Source organism: Carassius carassius, chromosome 4, assembly GCF_963082965.1.
Source record: "Carassius carassius chromosome 4, fCarCar2.1, whole genome shotgun sequence".
In the NCBI taxonomy this organism is placed as follows: domain Eukaryota; kingdom Metazoa; phylum Chordata; class Actinopteri; order Cypriniformes; family Cyprinidae; genus Carassius; species Carassius carassius.
In genome coordinates this window covers 25145975-25171632 of record NC_081758.1, presented here as the reverse complement: position 1 = coordinate 25171632, position 25658 = coordinate 25145975, and the positions used below count along the sequence as shown (strand labels likewise).

The window sequence follows — 25658 nt, the reverse complement described above, 5'->3', positions numbered from 1 at the left end:
GCTATTTTAACGACGGAAAAATGGTTGGCGCGCCCGGTTGCATGGTCTAAATGGGTTGTCACCATTCTTAATGAGTAATGGGTGTTTTTTGGGCGTAACATGCAATAAACCAATCAGAGTCTCATCTTCCATTCCCTTTAAGAGCCAGGGACTTTCTATTTTTTTGTGGAACATAAAGGAGGAAATGTAAGGAATGTCGGTTTTCTTCATGTGGTAAAAATGACTGAGCACTGGAGATGTCAAGCATCTACTAAATGATGACAGAATTTTTATTTTTGAATTCATTATTCCTTTAAAGGCCGTGTTGCAGGGTTAATTTTTTAACGAATTTGTGCAATTTGCTTGTTGGTAATAAACATTTAAACTGTTATCCATTGTATTTTATGTTGTTGGGTATCACAAAACGGAATATAATACGAAAAAGTAGGTACTATCTTACAGTGGTCTCCTTTCCCCCACAATGCATTGCATCACGTCATGTTGGGGAGAGAATTTACCAAAGCCCGCCTTGAGAGCATTGAGAGTGACTAGAGAGACGAGTAGTAGACGATAGTGATGGGAAGTTCGATTCTTTTCCGCGAACCAGTTCTTTCGGACGGTTCGATTCAATAAACCGGGTTGAAAAAACCGGTTCACCGGTTCTTATACGCTCGACGTAATGACGTCATTGGCGATGACGTAATGGCGTCACGTCTATCAAACATTCAAATATATAAAGTCAGTGATCATAACTTTAGTCAGTTAAAAACCTCATAATCATGAAAAGTTTACAATTAAGTTTTGCAACAACGCACCCAAATACAGTAACAGTAATAATGTGCATATGAGGATTTAAGTCTTGAAGATATAAAGTAAATAAATTAGGTGTCATCAGCGCAGAAACCACTATACATAAACCATTGCGATGTATTTGTTATTAAATGAACTTACGTTTCGCCAGATTGCCCCTTCATTCAAGCCCTCGGTTTACCCGCGCTCATAACATTAGCACAGAATCAGTTCAGAATCAAATACCAAAAGAATCAGTTCGGTTCAGATGCGCTGTGAGTCAGTCGGCTTCACGCTGAATCATGCATGCGCAGTATCATCAGCTCCTCTGTTCTCAAAACGGACACGTCCGAAAGAAACGGTTTTGGTTCAGTGTACTTGACCTAAAATCGTTTTTTTCAACGTGTACCACTTGCATAAACACTGCATCCGTAGGCAGTATTATCCGTAGGGGCTGTCATTGTTGTTTCGCGTGCTGTGTGACCTCGGAACTCGGAGTACATCGATCTAGTACGAGACACGAGTTCACGGGTGGGAAGTCACGAGTTTGATTGCCGTTCCAGTGCACTTTCACGGGTTTAAGGTCGGAAAAACATGAATTACGGGTTGCCTGGAACGCGGCATCATACTAGACTGAGGCTACCTTTCCTCGACTTCTCCCCAACGTGACGTCATAGCCGAGTTGCGTCAAAAAAAACGCTAATACCAAAAACTTTAAAAAAAAAAGGGCTTTAAGACCATTTTTGAGACATTTTAAAAATGATATACATATCTTGAGTGATTTATGTACCCATTAATCGAAAGTGGTGGTTAACCTGCAACATGGCCTTTAAGCCAAAGAGTTCTAATCTGAGTGTGTGTATTTTAAGACTGTGCATGTTAAAAATTTCCCAGACATGGATGGAATTATCTGCTCTAAACTACCTGTCTATTTGAAAGATTTAAACTAAACCATCATGCAGGACTAAACAACTGATCGGCTGTATGTTGAGTCCTGTTTTTATTTGGTCTGTAACACAAGGACTTTCAGCATGTGGTTGTGTATTAAACAACTTTATTTGAAAGCACAAACATCAAAAGCGCATCAAGTTTTACTGGCTTTGTTCTAAGTGAGGTCAGGCAGCTGCTGGAAACAATGAAAGGTTCACACACACACACACACACACTTCTGCGACAGCACATGTCCTCAAATACACGCATACATACCTCCCCACCTGCCTTGAAGCGTTCTCAAAAAATTTGGTTTTGGAGGCGACACTATGGGGAAAAAGAGAAAGAAGAATACATTAGAACAAAACTGATCATGAATGGAAATTATCTACTGGGATCATTCTAAATAAGACATTCTTTATTGTCTTCTGAGGCTGAAGTTAGAATCTTCAATCCCAAATGTGGAAATGTGGCCATTTTTACACTAAAACTCCTTTACATGTACTGACATTTGCACTTGAATCTCAGCGTGTGTGAATGTATATCTGCATTTGAAACTGTTGTTCCTATTAAAGAGGTCATATGATGAGATTTCAAATTTGCCTTTCTCTTTGGAGTGTTACAATCTATTCTGAAGATCTGAAGAAGATCTATAAAGTTGCAAAACTAAAGTCTCAAATCCAAAGAGATATTCTTTATCAGAGTTAAGACTCTGCCCTGCCTAAAACGGCTCGTTCAAACATGCCCCCACAAGTCTGCGCAAGTCCCCACACTTGTCCAAGTTGCGTAATTCTGCCCAAATGTTCACACAAAGAAAGAAGGTGTGGTTTCAGTAACCGCAATTAGTGTTGAAGCAGCCACGTCAAGGAGATGCTGTGTGATTCTAGGTGAAAGCAAAAACACTTTATTTGGCCTTCTGAAAGTAGATGCATTTAGGAATCTTTAAGATTATTACAACAGAACATTAACACATTTTATAAACGACGGTTTCGTGAACTTGGGAGGGACAATCTGGCGCTTCTGAATCAGCTACTGTAAGTATGTTTTGTTATTATTTTAAGTATTTGCCATTGAATGTTCAAATGCAGAGTTTTGCATGTCACACGTGTGTGTGTGTATCACACCACTCCGTTCCCCTTTCGGGCTTGAATTGATGCTAAAACTAAGGACATTATGTAATTTTATTTTGAAAGACGAAGCTTAGAATATGGAAAGAGGCGTTACATTTCCGACAAGTGCTTGATTTTGTACAGCCTTACACATTACATCAATGACATACTGCATTTACAGTCTGGGTTAAACATTTTGTCTAGCACATTCAAGTTTAAGTTCATCGGTGCATTTAATTTATTATCTGTGCAGGTGACACGGTGATACAGTTTAGCGTTCTTCAGTTCAAATCTGAACATATTGATTTGATTATTTAACCCCGTTTGTTCTACATTTTTCCTCTTCTAAAATTGTTAGTGTATTATTATCTTGCACTGTTGTTTTCTTGTCATATTTTTTGTTTAAATTATATTAATATTATTTCATTTCCCCAGTAATTCTGCTGATGAGTAACACGGCTATTACTGTTTTGCTTACACTAATTCTTAATAAATGCACCTTATTAGATTTTAATTCTCACCTTTCTTTTATTTGTGTGGAAATGTTTTATTATTATTATTATTAATCACTAACTACTGACAAGTTCTTAAAAAATTTTCAATATTCTGCAATATTTTTTAAAGAAATTTGGCCACCACAAATAAGCAATGGAGATACACATGCCTCATTTTTAAGAGAGAAAAAAAAAACTGTATAAAAAAAATACTAAAAGATCAACTCATCTCTTGGTCTGCAACAAGAATGAGAGAGCCAGTATGCTTGAGTGCATGTGTGTTTTCAAGAGAAATTTGATTGAAGCCTTGCTTTCTGAGATAAGACACATGAGTCTGTTTGACACCGCGGCCAGCACACCCACATGTTTCGGTCTAAGATTACTGCTCCCTGCTCCTGCTCATAGAATGGTAATTATGAGAATATGACAAGCAGAAACTTATACTTGATTGAAGATTAGAGGTCTTCTATAGTTAAAGTAGTATGGTTTACAATGGCTTGCGAAAGGATTCAGATACATTCCTCTCTAAGTTTACTTAATCCCGGCAAATCCTGCACTGAAACTGAGTTCTCTGGGATATTTATATTTCCAAGCACTGAAACTCAAAAAAAATGTAATGGGTCTATCAAAAAATGTAATGTTTTTTTTTTTTTTTTTTAAGAATTAGTAAAAAAAAATTAATAAAATAATAATAAAAATGTAATCCCTTTGACCCAGAAGTTTTAAGTCTACACAGATGGCAATTGTGAGGACACAAATTCCATTGAATTGACTACTACCTGTGAACCATTCAAATAAACGTAGCATTTTCTAGATAAAAACCCCACAGTTAAAGGATCATTGTTCTAGTACTGCTGTGAAAATGACAAGTTAAGAGCATTCCTGGGTCCGAGTTATAGTAAAACAAATGCATACATTTTGGAAAAACATTAATCTATATCCAAGTGTTTGGATGTCCCAGTGACAACATTTGGCCACCCAGATGCACCTATAAAAGGTCATTCCTGTGAACTGTGTGAACCAGGAAATTTCCAAGAGGACCAGAGAGAGGCCAACAATCGATCCTGCGGAGTGATTGTTGGCCTCTCTCTGGTCCTCTTGGAAATCTCCTGACAAGCTTGCCAAAAATGCTCCAGCTGCAATAGTGATCCAGCTGCAATGCAGGAATCAATCAGATCTTGCTCAGCCTAAAACAATCTGGATGGCACAAATCTACAGTCTATCTGCCCACACCAAAAAAACACCATCCACATGGTAAAGTAAGGCAGTACCATCATGTAGGGGTTCACTTCATCAACAGGGATCGGACATGTTCATAAAAGCAGGAGGAAGATGGACGATGCAAAATACAGAAAGGTACTGCAATATAGGGCTGCAACAGTTATTTGCAATAGAATCAAATTTGCAATATGAAATGCATAAATATTAAAGCACAAACGGCCAAAACGTAACAAAATATATCATGTAACTATTGCACAACAATTTCAATATCCATAATATTCAATTTAATAAGAATACATCATTGATATTTAGGTTTGCTGGGATCTTAATAATAACTGTAAAAATAAAAAGTAGAAAAAGACCCTCTGACAACTGAGGAGGAATGATTTCTGAGTCCACCCTAAGTTCAGGTATAAAGTTAATGCCATGAGAACTGGGTTCTTTTTCATTCCGTTCACTTTTGGCTCAACTGAAAGAGGTCGGAGTTACTTCTTCTGCTAGCAGGAAAGCGTAGGCAAAACATGACTTAGTTTGGAGACAAAGACTTTCTAGTTTGTAGTTCTTGCACACCCTGAGTTCAACCTGAGCTGCTGTCACGATGGACTTTTATGCCTTTTTGTCTTTTTTAGTCTTGAAGCAGCAACATTTAGGCTGCATTTCACATCAACATTTTTCAAATATAGTTAAATAAGAATATTTAACTCTATATTTAAATTCTATACTACTTATAATGAAATCAGTCGTTTTAAGTTAATTAAGGCATCACAACATTATAATGTACACCATGAAAAAATTTATTTTTATTTTAAACATTTGTTTGGATTACACTGACTATCTTATTGAATTATTAGTGTTTTTAAAAATCAACTTTTATTGAGCATTAGAGGATGGAGAATGTCATCTAAGTGTAAAAAGAAGAGGAAATCAATGTACAATTAATAATCCAATACTGACTTAAAATATATGATAACTGATAACGGTTTTGTTTCCAATATATTAAATGCATCCCTAAAATCGTTCAGCCCTACTGCAAGAGAACAAAGCTTGGGAGAAAATTCTTTCTTCAGAAGGTCAATATTTCCAGACACAAGGCTAAATGAACATCACAGTGGCACAAGAACAAAAATGTATCTCATAATGACCCAATCAAAGTCCTGAACTCAATCTGAATGAGAATCTGTGGCGCTACTTGAAAATTGCAGTGGACAGGTGTCGAGCAAGTAACCGGAACAATTTGCAGCAAATCTGTCTGGATGAATGTGCCAAAATCACACCTGAGCAGCATGCAAAGCTGATATATCCTTCACCCAAACATATCCTGTCACTGCTGCATTGGGGCCACTCACATATTTCAGCTTCTGGGCAATATATAACACAGGACTTAAAGCAAAAAATAAATAAATAAATCTATACCCTGAACTTTTTTTCGGGGGCGGGACAGCAGATGCATAGCATGCAATGAATGTGGCAACTTTAACATTTGAAAGGATATTATGGCAAAGTTATTGCTTTCTTTATTCAAACTGATTTTCTTTTTCATGAATATATGATTGACCTGAAGAATTAAAACTGTATCATACTCTTTGAAAATTATGAGCTATATCATCGCTTATCGACACTAGAGGTGTGACAATACACCTAGCTCACCAGATGATACAAAATACAGATACTTTTATTTTTACGAAATTTTCAATGGCAAAATATTTGTCTTGTAATTACAAAAAGGACAACAATGTGTAACCCCTCTCTCCCAGGTCCCCACTCCCACACCTCTTACTTGCTAGTGGGCCTCGAACCCGGGTCTCCAGCATGAGAGGAGGAAGCAATAACAACAGGCTAAATGACTGCAGCCAATAGCGTCTGTCGTTAGTGCAGCTCTTGAGATCAGGGGAGTGATGTTTACCTGCACGGCACCTACTCACTGGCCTCCATTACACTCCCCCCCAAACCAAAAAGAGTGATTTTGAACTTCTTTGGGATGGCACCACAAGGCGTCGTTCACTTGCAGAGCGCAAACTTCTGGAGGGCACATAAGATTTAACCAGTGAGTTTAGGTATGTTGGTGCCGTGCCGTAGGTTGATGTCCTCCCATGTTGGCAATGTTTTATAAGTGATTTACGTTACAAATTTAATGAGATACAAATTTAGTTTTTCCAGATGATGTTAAGCAATTTAAATTCACAGCTTACACAGAGGGAGTTAAGCCCCTTTCACACATACAGTACTGGTAAATACGGATAAGTTACCAGTAATAGATCATGTGTGAACAGGACCTTTTAAAAAAATCCTGGTGAATTTATTCTGGCAATCATATTGTTCTTATGGAGATGACATGATTACTCTGAGCTGTTTACAAAGCTCTGCTGCTTTATAATAAGCTTTCCTATGTAAATATGACCTAGATGGACATCTTTGACCATAGCGCCCCACAGCTTTATGTGCTGCTACTCCATTCATCAGAGCTGCGACTCTGCAATTGGATACTATCATGTGCATCTCGTTTATAAGAGCAAAAAAAAATGATTGGCTAGTATAATGTTAGTTTGGTTGAGAGTGAAACCTGCTCCTCTCATACCATAGGTAGGCGAACTCATGGACTCAAAAGTGATATCAATCAATAAGTGTTTTTTATTTTTTGTAATGCAGGATTATTTTTTAATCACAGCCAAACGCTGCATGCCAGAAATCTGGCACGGTGCCAGAGAACTTTAAGCCCTGATAACAAGAAAGAGAAGCAAATCGTGTTGGAAAAAAGAAATTGGAGTTTTTCCACAGAGTCATTCAGTCATAAATCAGCAGAAGCATCACAGTGAAGTAGGGTTTGTGGTGAGTGAGGTGTACTCACTATGAGGCTGGAGGGTCTTCATGAGGAGTTTTATTGAGGAGACGAGAGGGTGGATCTGGTGGTCGAGTGGGGGGCCGGCAGATGGAACTCTTCTCTGAGAAAGATCGTCTTGTCAACACCTGAGCCTCTCCTGTTACACACACACACACACCTGTTACAACCATTTTAACCAACTGACTCATTGCATCTGGATTATTGTACATGTGTGTTCTGCTAACTGTAGATCACATTGAACTGCCGGTCCTGTACTATGGTGATCATTCATACTTCTATACTGTGACATTCAGAGGTCATATATGAGTGTCCATAAAATGGAAATGAAAAATCTTTAGAAGTGTGTCTGTAATATATATATATATATATATATATATATATATATATATATATATATATATATATATATATATATATCAAATTAGTGAGTTTACATCTATGATTGTTTACCCCCCAAAACATTTTAAATTCATTTTAAAGGTATTTTTTTTACCTTTTTTTTATCAAAAATTATTAACTTTTACAAATATCATTATGTTTTTTGAGAAGTCCAAAACTAATCCATCTGTCATCTGAAATAATCTAGCCTTTTCATAAAAACATCATATTATCTGAAATAAGAGACTTGCTGGCCTTGACTTGACAGTCATGAGTGTCTGCAAGGGTCCTCTCTATGATATGTTTTCCTGTTTTATGTTTTTCGACCGAATGCTAATTGAATCAAGTGACTTAGATTTTTGGCAGACAAGTGTTTAAATATTTATAAATTGTAAGGTGGTTTTTGTATTTATATGTGTTGCTTGTTTACCAGTTGTTCCTCTGAGTGGTGGCTTCCTTCCTTGAAAAGATATATTTCGGTTCACTGTCACTCCTGAATCCCTATTGGTGGTCACCATGGCATCCGACCTCTGACCATCCTGTGTCTTAACTTCAAGCCTGCTGACATCAGCATCCAAGGGCCGGAGAGCAGGTCTGGAGTGAGCAAGCTTCCAAGAGGTTGGAGAGGAGAGCGGGATGGATGGAGGAGCGACAGAAGGAGGTTCCAGTTTTGTTCTATGATGAGGAAACGGACTGGTGAGGCTGGTATCTCCCTCGGGTTCACCATAATTGTGGGTGGCACCATTTTGCTCTCGCCCTGCAAAGCAAAGAGTCGGTGAATGCAGGCAGTTTAGATAAAACACTACTAAACATCAGGCAGGTCAGGAGCCCAATTGCAAGAGTTTAGCCCTGAACATTCCCCACAGGGGAGATCGTATCAGGGGTGTCGTTAACATTTTACATTTCCTGTTCCTGTAGTTTCAGCATAAAAACAGGACACTGTGATAGTTACGATAAATAAATATAGAGAACAGCTCAACAGATGCTCTGTCCTCTTGTGTTTCCACAATATGAGAAATACAAGCCAATAAAGACTGAACTAGTCAAAATCAAATTACCCAAGATGAGTCATTTCATTACAACAGCTTCAACACAACCAGAACATAATGGAAGCTTTAAACTGAAAGAAAATGTGTCTAGAAGCCATGAACAGCTTAACTCAAACACGCTGATTGTTATCAGCTCCTCAAGTCATAAAGTTAAAGACTAACTTTTGAAAAGCCTGGCGATTTTTACCTGACTTTCATTATCTCTTTATAAAGAAATGACATTTTCTGCTGTGTGGAATTAGCATTATTATCTTGAAATGGTCAACGCTAACTGCTTTTAGTATATATCTACGAGCACAAATTCTCTTCAGTACTGGCATTTAAACCAGACTCTTTAATGTTTCTTTCATACAATAAGAAGGTTTTTATGCAGGGAAAGGTGTTTTTTATAGACTTTGCTTGTTTAACTGAGAAAAAAAAATGTATGAATGAAATACAAACTGATGGACAGTCTGGTTTGACTCCAGTTTAGTGTGTGAACAGGTCTCATATTAAAAAATAAAAAATAAATAAAAAGGTTGATCATGTGAGAACCAAGGACAAGAGTTTAAAACACAGCTGTGTGTCGGTGTGTGTGTGTGAACAGCATCAGTCAAACAACCACATGTGTGTGAGCTAGCCAAACTGGACATGGACACATTTGCATGAATACACATTTACAAACACATTCATATTTTGGCAGGGGTTCCCACACACACACAGTTGCTGCTAATACTCCATAACTGTATCTGTATTCTCAACAAACACACAGAAACACACATACACAGGGCCAAGTTTATGCACAATCCAAGATTCAATGAAACAACAGGTGGCTTGACACACACACACACACACACACACACACACACACACACACACACAAACACAAACACACAGATCCCGCCACAGATTAATTCAACAAACAGGAAACGAGCCGTTATGATCTACTCAGATTAATGACTGGACTGAAAAATACAACAGAAGGGGAAAAAAATGTATTCCACTGATCTGAACAAGCAAAGATCCAGCATGCTTTAATAAGCTAAAATTTCATGAATATTCAAATGAACCAGAGAGTCATATTAATGGATTAATGAAGAGGGAGAAAAAAGGCTCAGATTTTAATAATGAAAATAGCTTGTTAGAGGAAAAAGGTCCAAAAGGCAATGGAAAACAGAATGAGAGAGTCGTAAAACACATGCAGGCATTTGCTCTCAGACACACTGGGTAGCGCACACAGGACACACACACACACACACACACACACACAAAGGCATACCAACACTTGCATGCACGCATTCAATAACACAATTACGCACGCAAAGACACACACATTTGCAAACCCATTGCCACAAGCACACACACAGTTGTTTAGTTTTCATGCTCTAGTGAGTGTACTATTAGCTTGACTGTTGTTAAACACTACATAACAGGGCTCACAAGGAAGGAAAAAAGGAGGAAAACATGTCAGAGAACGAACATATATCAGAGCAGACACACAAACGCATACACACACCTCGAGATCCTGCAGATTTAATCATACAATTCACAATGTGCATGAAGGGGCTTCTAAACTGGCACATGAGGAGTGTGTGTGTGTGTGTGTGTGTGTGTGGGAAATGAAGATCAGGGAGTTTTGGTTGTATTTTCTTCGTTTAGAGAAAACCACTTAAGGAGAAACAGATCCAGTCCAAGGTCTCTTCCAGAACAAATGAAACCCAATCAGCTGTTATGTGTGTGCACCCACTTCAGTGTTTAGGTGTGTACTGTATTTAAGCTTGCAGCACAAAAACAGGCTTTGCTTTGAAAAGGTAAAAGCAAAAAAGGAACATGTAAAATTCAACAAAAAATAATGAACAAGATTAAAAAACAAACAATATAACTTAACATAAACTTAAAGAAAAATTAAGTAATCTTTTTTTTTTATAATAAAAGTAAAAATGTAAATAATTTTATCTATGCTAAAGATTAATCCTTATATGTATAATTCATAAATTCACATTTATAATAATTTTATAATAATATAATAAAAAAATAAGCATTAAATGGCGATTAGATAGTGATGATGATGACAATGATGAAGATGATGGCTATCATTCTGAAGGCTATTTACTCTCAAAAACTGGAGGCTGAAGGCCCGGGTAGAGACGGGGTGGGCGTTTTGAGATTGTGATTGGCTGCCGTCTCCGTGGCGTCACCCTTGGAGGAGGAACAGGAGGCAGTATGGTTTCTTCAGGAGGACCCTTAAAGATCTGTGAGCGTCAGAGACAGCAGTAATTACAAAAAAAAAACTAAAGAAGACATCATCAGTCTATGTCACTGTTAAGGCCACTGAAAAGTGACAAAATATTGTGGAAATTAATCTCTCATAAATCACAGCATTTTTGGTTTGATTATGAAATATTTTAGAGCACAAATACCTGTTTTCTGTCTAAGAAAAATAAAAACAGATACAGGGATAAACTGTCCCCCTGATCGTTTGGAAAGGGGCATGTCTGACCTTGCTGTGGCCCTCAATGAGGTTCTCCATGACGATGTTCTGGAACTTAATATCTAGCATGGCCGCTACAGTTTCCTCCTTTGCTCTCATGAGAGTGGGGCCAAATATTACACCCATATTTGAAATGGTCATCAGATTTTCACTGCTGTGGCTGCAAACACTAAAAAAAAAAAAAAACAGAGACAATGTACTGAGATTTGGGATAGGATGCAGGGATTATCCCTGTGATAAGTGCTGTATGACTTTGGATACAACTGATAGTCTGCTACTTATTTTAATGCAGGGCTCATTATAATAAGCCCACTTGCCCAAGGTCAGGGTGAGAAAGGTTTGGGAAGTCTTTATTGGGCCAGTGTGGTGTTGTCACTGAATTGTACATTCGTTAATCATATAAATGCGTTTATGCCTTCTTAAATGTAATGTTTGGTTTACTCTCATGTATTGAGGATTTCATATAGATTTCCTAAATATATTTTCTGGCACATGCTCGCTAAAACATATGATTCTAAAAGAAAATAATACTTTCATTCAGCAAGGATGCATTAAAATTATTAAAAGGTATAGTAAAGATAATATTACAAATGATTTCAAAGAAATTATGTTCTGTCCAACGTTCTATTTCACAAAAATATTAAGCAATACAAAATGTTTTCGACATTGATCTTGGGAATTGTTATTTCACTAAATCAGCAAATTTTAAGGATCGTGTGGCACTGACGACTGGAGAAATGCCTGCTAAAATTTCAGCTGTCATCACAGGAATAAATTACATTATTTATTTCACACAACAATAAAATTCCACAATATTACTGTTTTCACTGTACACTTGAACAAATTAATGTAGCCTTAACATTTTCAAAAACCTTACCAACACATTATTAATATCATCCTAGTTTTCTAATTAGCATATGAGCTTCTTAAATATAAATTTCAAGCTACTTATGTGATTATACTTTATTTAACACACACACACACACACACACACACACACACACACACAAACAAAATGAGACAAGGAGCTATAGATCAGGTGATTCATTGTCAGGTTTGAATATACAATTATAAAAGGTACACACCCAAGCGACTGGGTAGCATTTAGAAAAACCACAGTCTGTGTGTGTGTGTGTGTGTGTGTGTGTGTGTATGTGTGTGTTACAGCATTATCACCTCTGTTCACGCATGCCTGCATGTGTAATGTGTGTGTGTGTGTGTGTGTGTGTGTGTTACCTGAACAGGTGTTTGATTAGTAGTTCCAGCATCTCTCTGTTCCGCTCTGGGAGTTTGTAAACAAGTGAGTGAACCGCCCCTAACCGATAATCCAGATTCTCCGACTCTGGGGAAAAAATGTAGGAAAAGTCACCCACACATCTAACTGCCATTATTCCCATTACAAGGAAAACACTTTAAAGAATGCATTGTAAAGCCAGAATAAAGCAGACAGTGCATGTCAGTTCACTTCTGTCTACAGTAAGACTAATAGAGCTGTTAAAGCTAATAGAGCTGTTTGATTGTGTTAGCAAGCTAGTGGTTTCTAGAAGAAGTGTTTGTTTCTGTTCTTGCTGCAGACATCTCACGGCAGTTTGCCGAATGTCTTTCAACTCGTCCAAAGATAACTTGTAAAATCCTAAAAGGATCAGTACAGACACATTTATCTTGAACTACGGGATAAACACAGTTTTATCTAAAAATACAGCCTGTGGCGAAGCGTAACAAAGCTACTTTATAAAGAGTGGAGCAGAAACGTGTACTTATGAACTGTGAACTGGGTTTTTAAGAGACGCTCTAGCATCTTTGAAAGAGTCGGACAAAACCCTGCTTACGTAATTTAAAATTAAAAGAAGAAGAATAATTTAGAGAAACTCTACAACTCGACAGACTGAGATGTCACTTGGGTCAAGTGAGTAAAGCACATTAAAGCGAGCCTAGGGCCGGATTTACCTCTTATCGGATTTACCGCTTATCTTATTACATTTGTCATGTTTCCGTCCTGAAATCTTCTGAGTGTTGAACTATTTTCTTATGCACCTCATCCTAAACCTTCCGCTGCAAATTCCAAAATGTATTTTTAGAGCTAATAAGAGAGGCTTGGGCCATTGGTATATAGGCTAATGCAGTTATTAATGCAGTGTAATGCAGATATTAAAGAGAGAGAGAGAGATTAAGTGCGTGTGAACCTGCGTCAGTGCCTCCCTCAGCAGTGTTCAGCACGAGCTGTTAATCCCGCGGTAGGTGTAGCCCTTTCCTCTGCCCCACTGAGTTTGTTTAGTTGTGTGTAATCTGAGTGCAAGCAAGCAGACAAGCTATAATAGTCAAAGCTGCTTTAATGGCTTTTAATCTTACTATGGGGAGGATTACAATAAAGCACTCTCCACACAATTCATTGAAAACACTCAAAGCTGGACACACACTCAACTCATGCAGACGCACTCAACTCATGCAGACACAACGCCTCAAAATGGAAGCTTTTGTCTCTAATTTCTGATTAGATTAGTTGCATTCTAAAGTGCATTAATATGCTACATTGCTGGTAACCCTACACAGCCTAAAATAATGCTAAATGGACTATATACTTTTTTCAGAATTTGTTATTGTGAATATTCTTAGTAATTAAATGTATCTATTTATTGAACACTGCCCTCTTCTATCGTATTCGTTTTGCCAACATGTTAAAGAAGTCACTTGAAGCTGTGCATATGACCAAGATTAAGGAGTTTTAGAAATAATAATACCTATCGCTTTTGTAAAATTAGTACTGTAAAATGTCCTTGAGTGGCTTAATATTTGAAACAAAAGAAAAGACTATGCAAAGCCAGTACAATAAAGGCAGTGCAGGTCAGTTTGGATAATGACATCACGTGTCAAACATTACAAAAGATTAATCTATCAACATGAGACCACTGAAAGAGGTTATTTTTCTTTTAATGATGCTTTTATTAAATGCCCATGTAAATGTCAATTCTTGAAAATGCCCTTTACTCGGCCAGCTGCATGCTTGTCTACAGCAGCCTGAGCACAGACACTCAATGGGCACTCAGATACTGTGACAGGGCTTTTCAGAGAACTCAAGTCTGAATGCATAAATAAGATGCAATTTACCCAGGCTAAATTTATTCATCAATTTATTCATTGCAAAATAGAAACAATAGGGTACCTGTCAACACTTCAATATCTTGCTTTGGCTCACAATTCAGAATTATAAAACATAACTTAACACATAAGTTAACATACTTAAAACATAAGTTAATAACTACAAAGTAATATAAGTTTATATGAAGTTTTCCAGACTGTTTTGTGTTTGTGCGTTTTATTTAAAATGTAACTTTATATATAAATACATAGATATATTTTACAATTTTATTTATTCCTGTGATTTTCTTATTATTTTCGATGTTGAAAACATTTGTGCTACTAAGATTTTTATTTTTTCTAGAAACCATGCTACATTTTACCCAGGATGATTTGAAGAATAGAAAGTTCAAAAGAACAGCAATTATTTAAAGTAGAAATCTTTTGTAACAATATAAATGTCTATACTGTCCGTTTTGAGTTTAATGGAATGGTATTGATTATATATTACGGACCATAAAGAATGGTAGTGTATTCTGTTACCAGTGTCATTCAAATGTATCAAACTTGCAGTCTTTTGTTGTGTAGGGATAACGTAGCATAATCAAAAGGACTCCCTGGAACCTGTTTAGTTACTCACTGTGGTACATATCTATCTGTGGTCGAGGATCAATGATGTGGGATATAGTATTGTGTAGTACTGAAAGAGCAAACAGTGAACTTGGACTTGTGTTTTTCCCCTCTTTTAGAGCTATGCTTGAGTTGAACAAGACTGACCCGCATAAGAGATGGAAAATACACACATACTCATAGAAGTGTTTGTCTGTGTGTGTTTGCTGTCATACTTGCTGCTAAGATCAGTTCTCCGTGCAGGCTGTAGGTCATCAGCGGTTCACTCAAATTCCTGGAAAAGCATATAAATGTACAGTACACATAAAAAAAAAAGTAATTTTTGAACAATAAAACCATGTGTGCTTAACTCACCGCAGATAGAATTTCAAAGCACTAGTGATGGTCTTAATGTCCATGTCAGGGGAATTGAAATCTACATCCGCTGGACACTGTGGGTCTACAGACAGAGGAGGACAGATGAAGACAGAGAGAGAGAGAGATAAATGGCCTTCCTCAGATGGTTGTTTCTGTTGTTGAATATGTGTCAGGGATTTTGTAACAGCTCAAGGACGCTCTCATGGACGTATATCTCTGCTTTGGTTTCTTCAGTGTAAAAAAACTCAGGAAGTTCACAAAGCTCACTGCAGATATTAAACACGCCACAATAAGCTAGACTCAGAATTATGAGACGATAAATTTATCGTCCACATAAAACCTTTTAAGCTTCTTAACAAGAAATAAAGCATGTTTGTATATCTGGTTGTAAAAGTGTTTGTATAAATCTGGTTTACAAGTTTTAGAGACACAATGAGTGCATGTTTGTGTGAGAGCACGTCTGAATGTTTTCCTCTCGTACACAAATTTACACACATTTACACACACACACACACACACACACATCCACACACACAAACTGTACAGCAGATGTTCTTTTGGTCATTTCCTCACCAAAGAAGGCATTCAGAAGTTTCTGTACTTGAATGTTGCTGCCCACAGTCCTGTAGACTCCTTCCTGAGTGAGCCCTACCAGAAAGAAACAGAAGAGAGAAACTGAAAAAAGGAGGAAAGAGAGACAGAAAGCATGATTCATAGACTGAGAAAACTGGAGAACCTGCCATGAAGGGGAAAGAAAGGGGGGAGTGTCCAGAGTGGAAAAATACAGCTCTACTGGAAATGGAGTGGTGGAATTGGCCCACTTTCGGGTTCACGCTCAACCGTTATTAGACGTGCAACAACCCCAAACAATAGCTTGCCAGAGTTTACTGATTGTTAACATACACCATGTTGTGCCTGACAATAGGCTTGGTCTTAAAGGTCTGGGAAATCTGAGTAAAGGCACACTCGGAGACTGGTGAACATTTCATCAGCGCTTCTAACAGAGCTGTTAGTGCTCGGTGCTCCCGCAGTCAACGCAATGGTGTAATCATGCATATTAATGGGCATAACGGCCTCTTCACGATTTTAATACCGTACTATAACAGCCATGGAAATGCTACAGCCAGGTTTCAAATGACTTGCCATGTGGAGAAAATGTGAGGGGGAGCATATACACACGTCTGCTATCAATTTATATCACTTGTTTTTTTGTTTTAATTTATATGATATATTATTGACAAAAATCTGTATGTTTCAGTGTGTGTGTGTGTGTGTGTGTTTCTGGTTATTTAGCCACAGTTCTGAAGTATAAACATTCTGGAAAATAATGTTTTTTCTCTACAGTTGGTTCACATCGCTGTAGCCGCAGGTGTGAACCATAGACTGTATAAAAACAGGTGTGAACACAAATGGTGTGCTGCTGCCCTCTGCTGGCTGCACCTGAGACATGAATCCGATAAATAATAAATAGTAATAATAATAATAAGTAAAAATAATAATAATAATAAATAAATAGTGGCATCGTGTTGTCTCTCATCACTGATTAAAGCATATGGTGGCCATCAACACCGCAGAGAGTGTGGTGACAAACTTGTTATATGAATATGAGATCATTCCAGAAACTAAAATAATGTGTGATGGTACCTTTTGTCTCCACAAAGTTGATGCATTTTCTGACAAACTTGAAGCCGATGTCATTTAGGTCCACTGAGAAAAAAATAAAAATAAAATAAATAAATATATATATATTACATATAATGAACACCACTTCATCATCCCTGTATGCATTTCTCAATAGGTCACTGTACACGGTTTATGGTATAATTATATATGGTATTGCACAGCCTTGCAAGTATCAGAATCTATTAAGCAGCATTTTCTCTGTCTACTTCGGGAGTTTCCTGTGTTCTGCAGCTTTTCTCTTTATAAGTAACATACATCACTGGAAAAGGTCCCGAGATATCCCACCTATACTACCATTCAAAAGTTCAGTGTCTGTAAGATTTTCTTGTTTTTAGATTAGATTAGATTCAACATTATTGTCATTGTGCAGAGTACAAGTACAGAGCCAATGAAACGCAGTTAGTATCTAACCAGAAGTACAAATAGCAATGTGTGTTTATATATACATACACATTATTGTACAGAGTGCAAGTAATGAGAGGAGGTAGAGAAACGGAGACCACCTCACCTGAAAATAACTGAATTTTAACAGGGTGCAAGTGAACAAGTATAACACAGAAGGTGCATTATACATAGTGATCATTCAATATTGTATTTTTCTGTATGGCCAGTGAACATAGCAGTGCAAATGACATTAGGAGGTAGAAATGTGCAAAGGAATGTGCAAAATATCATGAGGCATAATAAGAAACACTGTTAAGTGTGCCGAAAAGACAGGATGCTCTACAGAGCCATTTCTTTTACACATTAAGTAGTCCATCTAGGATGTAGTTTTTGGTGTCTAAATTTAGAGTTCAGTAGGCTGATAGCTGAGGGAAAGAAGGTGTGACAGTGAAGACGTCTCTCAGATGGGAGAGTAGTGAACAGAGAGGAGTCTTTGAGAATACTTCTCACTCTTCTTAGACAGAAAACAAGGCTGCATTCATTTCGTCAAATATCAGCAATATTATTGAATTGAAAATAACAGTTTTCAATATATATTTAAAATGTAATTTATTCTTGTGATGCAAAGCTACAATTTCAGCATCATTACTCCAGTCTAGAAAACATTCAAATATGCTGATTTGATGCCCAAGCAACTAAGCATTATTATCAATGCTGAAAACAGTTGTTACGCTTAATATTTTTGCGAAAACTGATGCATTTTTCTCACTGACCTTTAAACCATAGAGTATCTTTTACATTCATAGTCTCTGTAAAATGCAAAACAAAACTGCCTGAAGAGCAGTCCACCCTTTTTAGAAATGCTATTTTCCTGTGAAACATTTGACATGTGAAGGGAGGATCTTTGGAGAGTGTGAACCTGAAGGACTGGGCAGGTCTAATTATTTTTTACAATTAAGTAGGGAATACATTTCAGTGGTTTTCTGATACAAATAAGCACCTGTACTAATACACTGTTGCCCTGATGAAGTGAAGTTACACTTACTCTCTGCCTGCTTTTGAATCGGAGAATGATAAATCTGGAACAGAAACCAGAAAGGATCAGAAACATGATCACACACATAGAGACTGACAGTACTGTGGGCTCTTAATGAAGCCTGAGGAGAGATAATGCTGAACGCACTGGTTCTTTGCCGTCCATGGCTTCTATCCACTGCTTCCTGTTGACTTCAGAAATAGCCTGGAGCAGGACAGGGCCGCACCTATGAAGACACAACACGAAAAACTTAAGACACACTGCAACAAAATCAATTCAGCCTCTTGTTGGTGTGTGAAACATACGCAGTATCAAACAATTGCCTACACACTGGAGAGCAACTTCACAATTTGTTTTTATGGTAGAATTCTTGTAATTGATTTGACAAAAATATGAACTTTCCAGTTTACAGGCCCTCCTCTGGTCCTACTAAAACCTTTGTTATAGGTGCACTTGGTAGAGTGAGCAAACAGAACGAGTGAATATAACAGACAGGAGCCTCACCTTTCATTTGTCTCGATGTCAAAACAGAAGCGTTTATCAGTGGAGTCTGTTTTACGGCGTATGCAGGACTTCAGTGTGAGGTGAGCTGTGGTCTAAGAGAAACAAAGAGACAAATGTAAGAGAAAAGAGCTGAAACTTCACAAAGTAATGATCGTATCTGTAATAATCCTGCACCTGTTTGGTTCCTGTCTTTTGTTCCACTGGCATCATGATGAATAGCTTATTGTCCTTAAAGTATTTACAGTAATGCTTAATCCAGGTTACACCAAGAGCCCCTGGAGACACAAAAAGATTAATTACATACATATCATTTGAATTATAGATAGGGTCAGCGAGTCAGTACCGCAAAGATTAATCCTGATAGGGTGACGGACCCCAGAGGGGAAATGGAGGGGTCTCGTACAAACCTTTTTCTGGGGTTTATTCTGCTATAAAGACTAGCTAACTGTAAATTATCTCACTTATTAGTTACTTGCCAAATAAATGGTCGACATGAATCTAGCACAGCTACCAGAAAACCAGTGCCAACAATTAATTACACAGTTAAGCATCATTATAAGTCAATATACAAAAAACATTTTTTACAAAAATAATCCTTTTACTGCAGAATGCTGGGTTTGACCAGTCAGAAAGCTGTGTTATGAAATCTTTCATTTACTATCATAACTCATATATTAAGATTTGTGTTGTATGTGGACACTGACCTTGACTTAATTACTAGATGCTCTTTCTTTCACAAAGAAATATTTCCCAGTGGTTGGACTTTTAAAGGAATTCTCAGGGCTTTTTTTAAACTGAAGGTCAATGGACTTCATCTGTGTCAGGCTGTTGATTACCACAATCATTCTGAATGGTCTCATATTTTATAAAAATGGCCGACAATCATGAAAGGATACCAATAAGGTACATGAAAAGGATGCAATGTGACTACATGCACAAAACTAACAAGTCTCTGTTGATATTTTATAATCTACACCCATTGTGCATAACCACATTCCTCCACCTAAAAAAAATAGTTCTGCCTCAAAAAAAGGAATCATACTTTATAGTTGAACATAGCAGCTAACATGTTTTACTGAAGAATTCATGTGAAAACTTATTTGAGTTTCATGCCTCTAGTCCACTTACCTACTAAGCTTTTTTTTTATATAATACTGTGTTTGTGTTTCCTGCACATTTATGCACACTGTCAGTTGAGATGAAATAATTGCCTGTGTTAAGGACAACAGGCTACACATGCATTGCTGCAGAAGTAAAGAGCACTCACATTTCTCCTGCACATAAAGGTATCCCTCCATAGTTGCCTGCTGGCTGTGTCTAATACAGATCTGTGCTGACCCCTTCATCCTCTTCATGAGCTCCTCCATCTCCTCTCTGGTGCTCTCAAAGTGGTTCCGGGTCTACAGCAACAACACCAGCAGCGGCACCCAATCACACATACAAACAAAAAACATACATGCAGTTACATTTCTACCTATGATCAGGAGCTATTACAATGGATATGCCAGTGTTTTTTGCTCCTTATAAATTACATTTTTAAATATATTGAAATTGAAAACAATAATTATAAATGAAATAATATTTCACAATATTACTGAAAATAAATGCAACCTTGGGTAAGCATAAGAAACTCACTAACTTAAAAAAAAATCTTACAGCCCACAAATGTTTGAATGGTGGTTTACATAACTTAATTATAAATCAGTCGAATAAAAAATACTTAACTAAATTTAAAACGGATGTTTGAATATATAAAATAATAATTGCATTTATTAATGTATAAATCATATTAACAAATAGCGGTGGAATACTGTTCATTTTCTTCATCATTTATTAAACGTGGAATCCAATAATCTGGAATACAGTTACTGAAAGAAGGACAAAGCAACAGAGCAGTATATTGAATGACTCGCATTCTGCTGATTATGCATGTGACTCTATGGATGGAAGGTTAGACTCATTATCGATTGGTGAAGCTCTCACGTTCTGTAGACTGAGCTGAAGCTCCTGTTTATATGGAAGGAAGTCCTGTGTCATCTCCACGGTGAGATTATTCAGCATTAGGATGTTGTGCAGAAATGCTAAAACCTGTCAATCACAAACAAGGACACACCCCTTTAAGTATAACATGCTTTGGTCAATTCATTGTTTGTATCAGCATGAATATAATCAATGCTTGTATCGTTTTTTTTTTTCTTTTTTTCATGCACCTTCTTGTACACACAGTAAACCATCTGGTACTACAAAGCATATATAAAAACAAGTGTGTGTGTGTGCCAAAGGAAAAGGAAGTTCACACGCACAGGCTCCACAACATCAAACTTTTTCCTGTCCTGAACCTGCTGAATCTGGTACACATATTCAACAGACGACTCATAAAATGCCTGATGCTCCTTATCCAACAGTTCATCAGCCTATAAACACACAAAAATAAAGATTATATTATTATTGGGTTTCATTATTATTATTATTTTTCTCATTTTGATTTACCGTATTTACAAATGTACCTCTTGTAGCTGTGTTTCTTTTTTCTTTGAGGACAGGTTCATATGTTTGTCCAACTGAGAGTAATACTTCTCACTCTCCTTCTCAAACTTCTTTCTTCTCTCCTGAAACATTAGCAAACAAATGAAACTGAGAAAATAAGACGAAAAACTGGAGTGGTCCAGTTTGCTAAACCCATTTCTAATGAATAAATCAAATAAAAACAACATTATAAATTAAATTGCTCTCATAAATTTTTTGCAGACTTATAACTGGTTCCTCACAACCAATAATTTTTAAGAAGCCACACTGAAACACTGCTGAAATGAAATGGATACTTCAACGTTAACTGAAGTGTGCTGCTGTGGAAAGAGTCTAATACAGTAAATAGTCTCTGGAATTCTGAAACTTTCCACGTGTCGTTTTTCCTACAAATGGTCTTGCTTTCCTTCTAAAACCATGGTAGCTCTTTAATCCTTTCTCAGTCTCTCTAAAACTAAATAGTTTTTCCATAGATGCTCCAGTTACTGACACATTATTCCAGTCTATTTGTGTGTGTGTGTGTGTGTGTGTATGGTTCACATTTAAATCATATTCAAACGAAAGCACGTGCAAACACTCAGCCCATGTGTGTTTTGATATGTTGAATGCTTTGCTTTGAGAAAGTTAGTAGGACTTAACGTAAATGAGGACTATGCTCACAAGTACAGATGCTTCTCAATAAATTTCAGTTCCAATTTCAGTTCAGTTATTTCAGTGATTCAACTCATGTTTTAAATAAATTCAATGCACACAGACTGAAGTAGTTTAAGTCTTTGGTTCTTTTAATTGTGATGATTTTGGCGGACATTTAATAAAAACCCACCAATTCACTATCTCAACAAATTAGAATACTTCATAAGACCAATAAAAAACATTAAGTGCATTGTTGGCCTTCTGGAAAGTATGTTCATTTATTGTACATGTACTCAATACTTGGTAGGGGCTTCTTTTGCTTGAATTACTGCCTCAATTCGGCGTGGTGTGGAGGTGATCAGTTTGTGGCACTGCTGAGGTGGTATGGAAGCCCAGGTTTCTTTGACAATGGCCTTTAGCTCATCTGTATTGTTTGGTCTCTTGTTTCTCATCTTCTTCATGACAATAGCCCATAGATTCTCTATGGGGTTCAGGTCTGGTGAGTTTGCTGGCCAGTCAAGCACACCAACACCATGGTAATTTAACCAACTTTTGGTGCTTTTGGCAGTGTGGGCAGGAGCCAAATCCTGCTGGAAAATGAAATCAGCATCTTCAAAAAGCTAATCAGCAGAAGGAAGCAGGAAGTGCTCCAAAATTTCTTGGTAAACAGGTGCAGTGACTTTGGTTTTCAAAAAACACAATGGACTAACACCAGCAGATGACATTGCACCCCAAATCATCACAGACTGTGGAAACTTAACACTGGAATTCCAGCAACTTGGGCTATGAGCTTCTCCGCCGTTCCTCCAGACTCTAGGAATTTGGTTTCCAAATGAAATACAAAACTTGCTCTCATCTGAAAAGAGGACTTTGGACCACTGAGCAACAGTCCAGTTCTTCTTCTCCTTAGCCCAGGTAAGACGCCTCTGACGTTGTCTGTGGTACAGAAGTGGCTTAACAAGAGGAATATGTCAAATTCCTTGACACATCTGTGTTTGGTGGCTCTTGATGCCTTGACCCCAGCCTCAGTCCATTCCTTGTGAAGTTCACTCAAATTCTTGAATTGATTTTGCTTGACAATCCTCATAAGGCTGTGGTTCTCTCGGTTGGTTGTGCATCTTTTTCTTCCACACTTTTTGTTCCACTCAACTTTCTGTTAACATGCTTGGATACAGCACTCTGTGAACAGCCAGCTTATTGGCAATTAATTTTTGTGACTTACACTCTTTGTGGAGGGTGTCAATGATTGTCAGAGACCATTTTGAAGGCTCAGGAAACCTTTGGAGTCGATTAGCTGATTGGCATGTCACCATATTCTAATTTGTTAAGATTAATTGGTGGGTTTTTGTTAAATGTGAGCCAAAATCATCACAATTAAAAGAACCAAAGACATAAACTATTTCAGTCTGTGTGCACAGAATTTATTTAATACACGGGTTTCACAATTACTGAATTGAACTTTTCCTCAACATTCTAATTTATTGAGAAGCACCTGTATGTGGTAATGTGGAGTGTGTTCTTAATGTGTCTAAATGTATATAATAAACACTCACTTTTGTGACCCCAATCTGCTCTTTCCTAAACTTTTCCAACGGTTTGATAAGCAAGTCACAGGCATTCTGGACCTGCAAGAGAGAAAGACTGGTGAGTACAACTCTGTTTTCATCCAGAAGTCTCTTATCTAGAATCTAGAAGTATCAGTATCTAGAACAAAGTCTTGTCCCTGCTTTTGTTTAGTATATGGAGGTCAGAGGTCAAGTGCTGTCACAATTGAGCAGATAAATGTCACAGTGACACAAAGTCAAGAGCCCGGAGTAGAAAGCATATAGCAGGGTACAAAATGAACTTTGTCACACTGGCCAATGAATTAAGAAATTTAACAACCAAAATCGTATTTTGGATTTTTATATATTTCAATATATAAATAAATATATCATTATTTGTTTATATGTTATATCATATCTAATATAATTTCAGCTTCAGCTGTTTTTCCATATCACAAACCACTGCGTCACTCATATCATCATGAGATGTGTGACACAGTTCATCATAAGTTTGTCTAGAGGGATAAATGTAGAAAATACTGATTTCTGCATTGCCACTCAAAAGTTTGGGGTCATTATTTGTTTGTTAAGAAATTAATATTTTATTCAGCAAAGGATGCATTAAATTAAAGTGACAATAAAGATATATATGTATAAATCCAAATTTTGAATTGAATTTTGGACACAAAATTATTGATTTGCTTCATTCATGTCCATGGATTCATTAATCCTGATCTATATTATATAAGGAACAATTGTTTGGGAATTTCCCCTCATAGATGTGGAACTTTTGGGAATAAATCAAACTGTATGTAGCAGCAAATTTCTCTTTCAGTCCTGTCATGCACTTCACTGGATTATGAGTAGGCATTGTTCTCATAAAATGATTCCTTAAGCATGTGTCCTAGACCATTTGAGGAAGGAAGAGGCAATTTTTCTAATCTGCATCTGGAATTTCCTGTTGTACATGTTTAGGACAGATAAGACGTATAATCAAGCTTGGGTTCTAATGAATTTTCAGGTTTAGGACACAAACATGTTTAACTGGCACTCAGCACAAGAAGGCTCATCTTGAGGAATGTTAATGATTGATATATCTGAGGATCTCAGGTGCTGTTTTTATATGAGTTTAGGTTATGATTGACAGTGTTTTACAAGGGTACAGGAGGAAATATACTCCACCAACCAGCATCATTCGACCTTCTTCCACGTCCTGCAGCAAACCAGCAAACTCTCGAAATGACTCCGCTGTGTAGGTAAAACGTGGTCATATAAGCAACACATACAATTAAAACACATGCACATGCTTGTACAAAAACTACTGCCAGAGATTGATACAAACATGCAGGCACAGTCCAACACACTCTTTCCACATACAAACTCAGCAGAACAGAAATGAAATAATTATGGTAATAAAACAGCAAATACTTCACATAAATGAAATGGACACACTGAGTTCCACTCCAAACAGGTTAAAGGGATGCTGTTGACTCACCAATGTTCATCTCATCGTCAGTCAGAGTGTCACCGATGAAATCGAACTGGAACGACTGAAGGGTCTGAGAGAACTTCTGCACTCCTAGCGAGTACTCTACAAATGACATCAAAATTATTAAGAAATCAATCAAAAACCCACATTAGTTTTTGTAAGTTTTGTTATTTGGTCAGAATAAATTGCTGCGCAGGAAGAATATCAATAGTAAAACATTATTTGTTTGAACATATGGGCCGCACATGCTAGCAGCTTTAAAGCCAGTCCACCCGGTCCGTCCACATACCAGGGCAACTATTGTCTATGCAAGTAACTGAAATTTTGCCAAATAACGTATCTTAAATCTTGTTATTGTAGCTCGAATCATGATCCCCAGCTAATATGCATGGATGTTCCAGAGGAAACAATCAAACAACGCCTCTACTAATAAGGCAGTTGGCTTTATTAATTGAAAGCTGGGACATTTGTGTTCAATACTGTCTCTGGCTTCAGCCCAGCCCCCAAAAAACACTCTTTATATCAACTCTCAGGTTCAC

At 37.3% G+C, this 25658-nt stretch overlaps 1 protein-coding gene across 1 annotated transcript in view; it reads right to left on the bottom strand.

Moving 5' to 3' along the window:
• LOC132139594 (oligophrenin-1-like) overlaps window positions 1–25658 on the bottom strand; it is a 39575-nt gene that overhangs the window by 6873 nt on the left and 7044 nt on the right. Inside the window, exons 2-22 of the mRNA XM_059548066.1 lie at window positions 25126–25221; window positions 24817–24878; window positions 23640–23711; window positions 21435–21536; window positions 21231–21341; window positions 20911–21015; window positions 20195–20327; window positions 19102–19202; window positions 18928–19019; window positions 18571–18649; window positions 18433–18466; window positions 16965–17027; window positions 15894–15968; window positions 15318–15402; window positions 15179–15237; window positions 12495–12600; window positions 11268–11427; window positions 10881–11019; window positions 8170–8496; window positions 7368–7497; window positions 1975–2025 (exon numbers count right to left, since the gene is read on the bottom strand). Coding sequence (XP_059404049.1) covers window positions 1975–2025; window positions 7368–7497; window positions 8170–8496; window positions 10881–11019; window positions 11268–11427; window positions 12495–12600; window positions 15179–15237; window positions 15318–15402; window positions 15894–15968; window positions 16965–17027; window positions 18433–18466; window positions 18571–18649; window positions 18928–19019; window positions 19102–19202; window positions 20195–20327; window positions 20911–21015; window positions 21231–21341; window positions 21435–21536; window positions 23640–23711; window positions 24817–24878; window positions 25126–25221 — 2182 coding nt within the window. The remainder of the gene's footprint in view (window positions 1–1974; window positions 2026–7367; window positions 7498–8169; window positions 8497–10880; window positions 11020–11267; window positions 11428–12494; window positions 12601–15178; window positions 15238–15317; window positions 15403–15893; window positions 15969–16964; window positions 17028–18432; window positions 18467–18570; window positions 18650–18927; window positions 19020–19101; window positions 19203–20194; window positions 20328–20910; window positions 21016–21230; window positions 21342–21434; window positions 21537–23639; window positions 23712–24816; window positions 24879–25125; window positions 25222–25658) is intronic.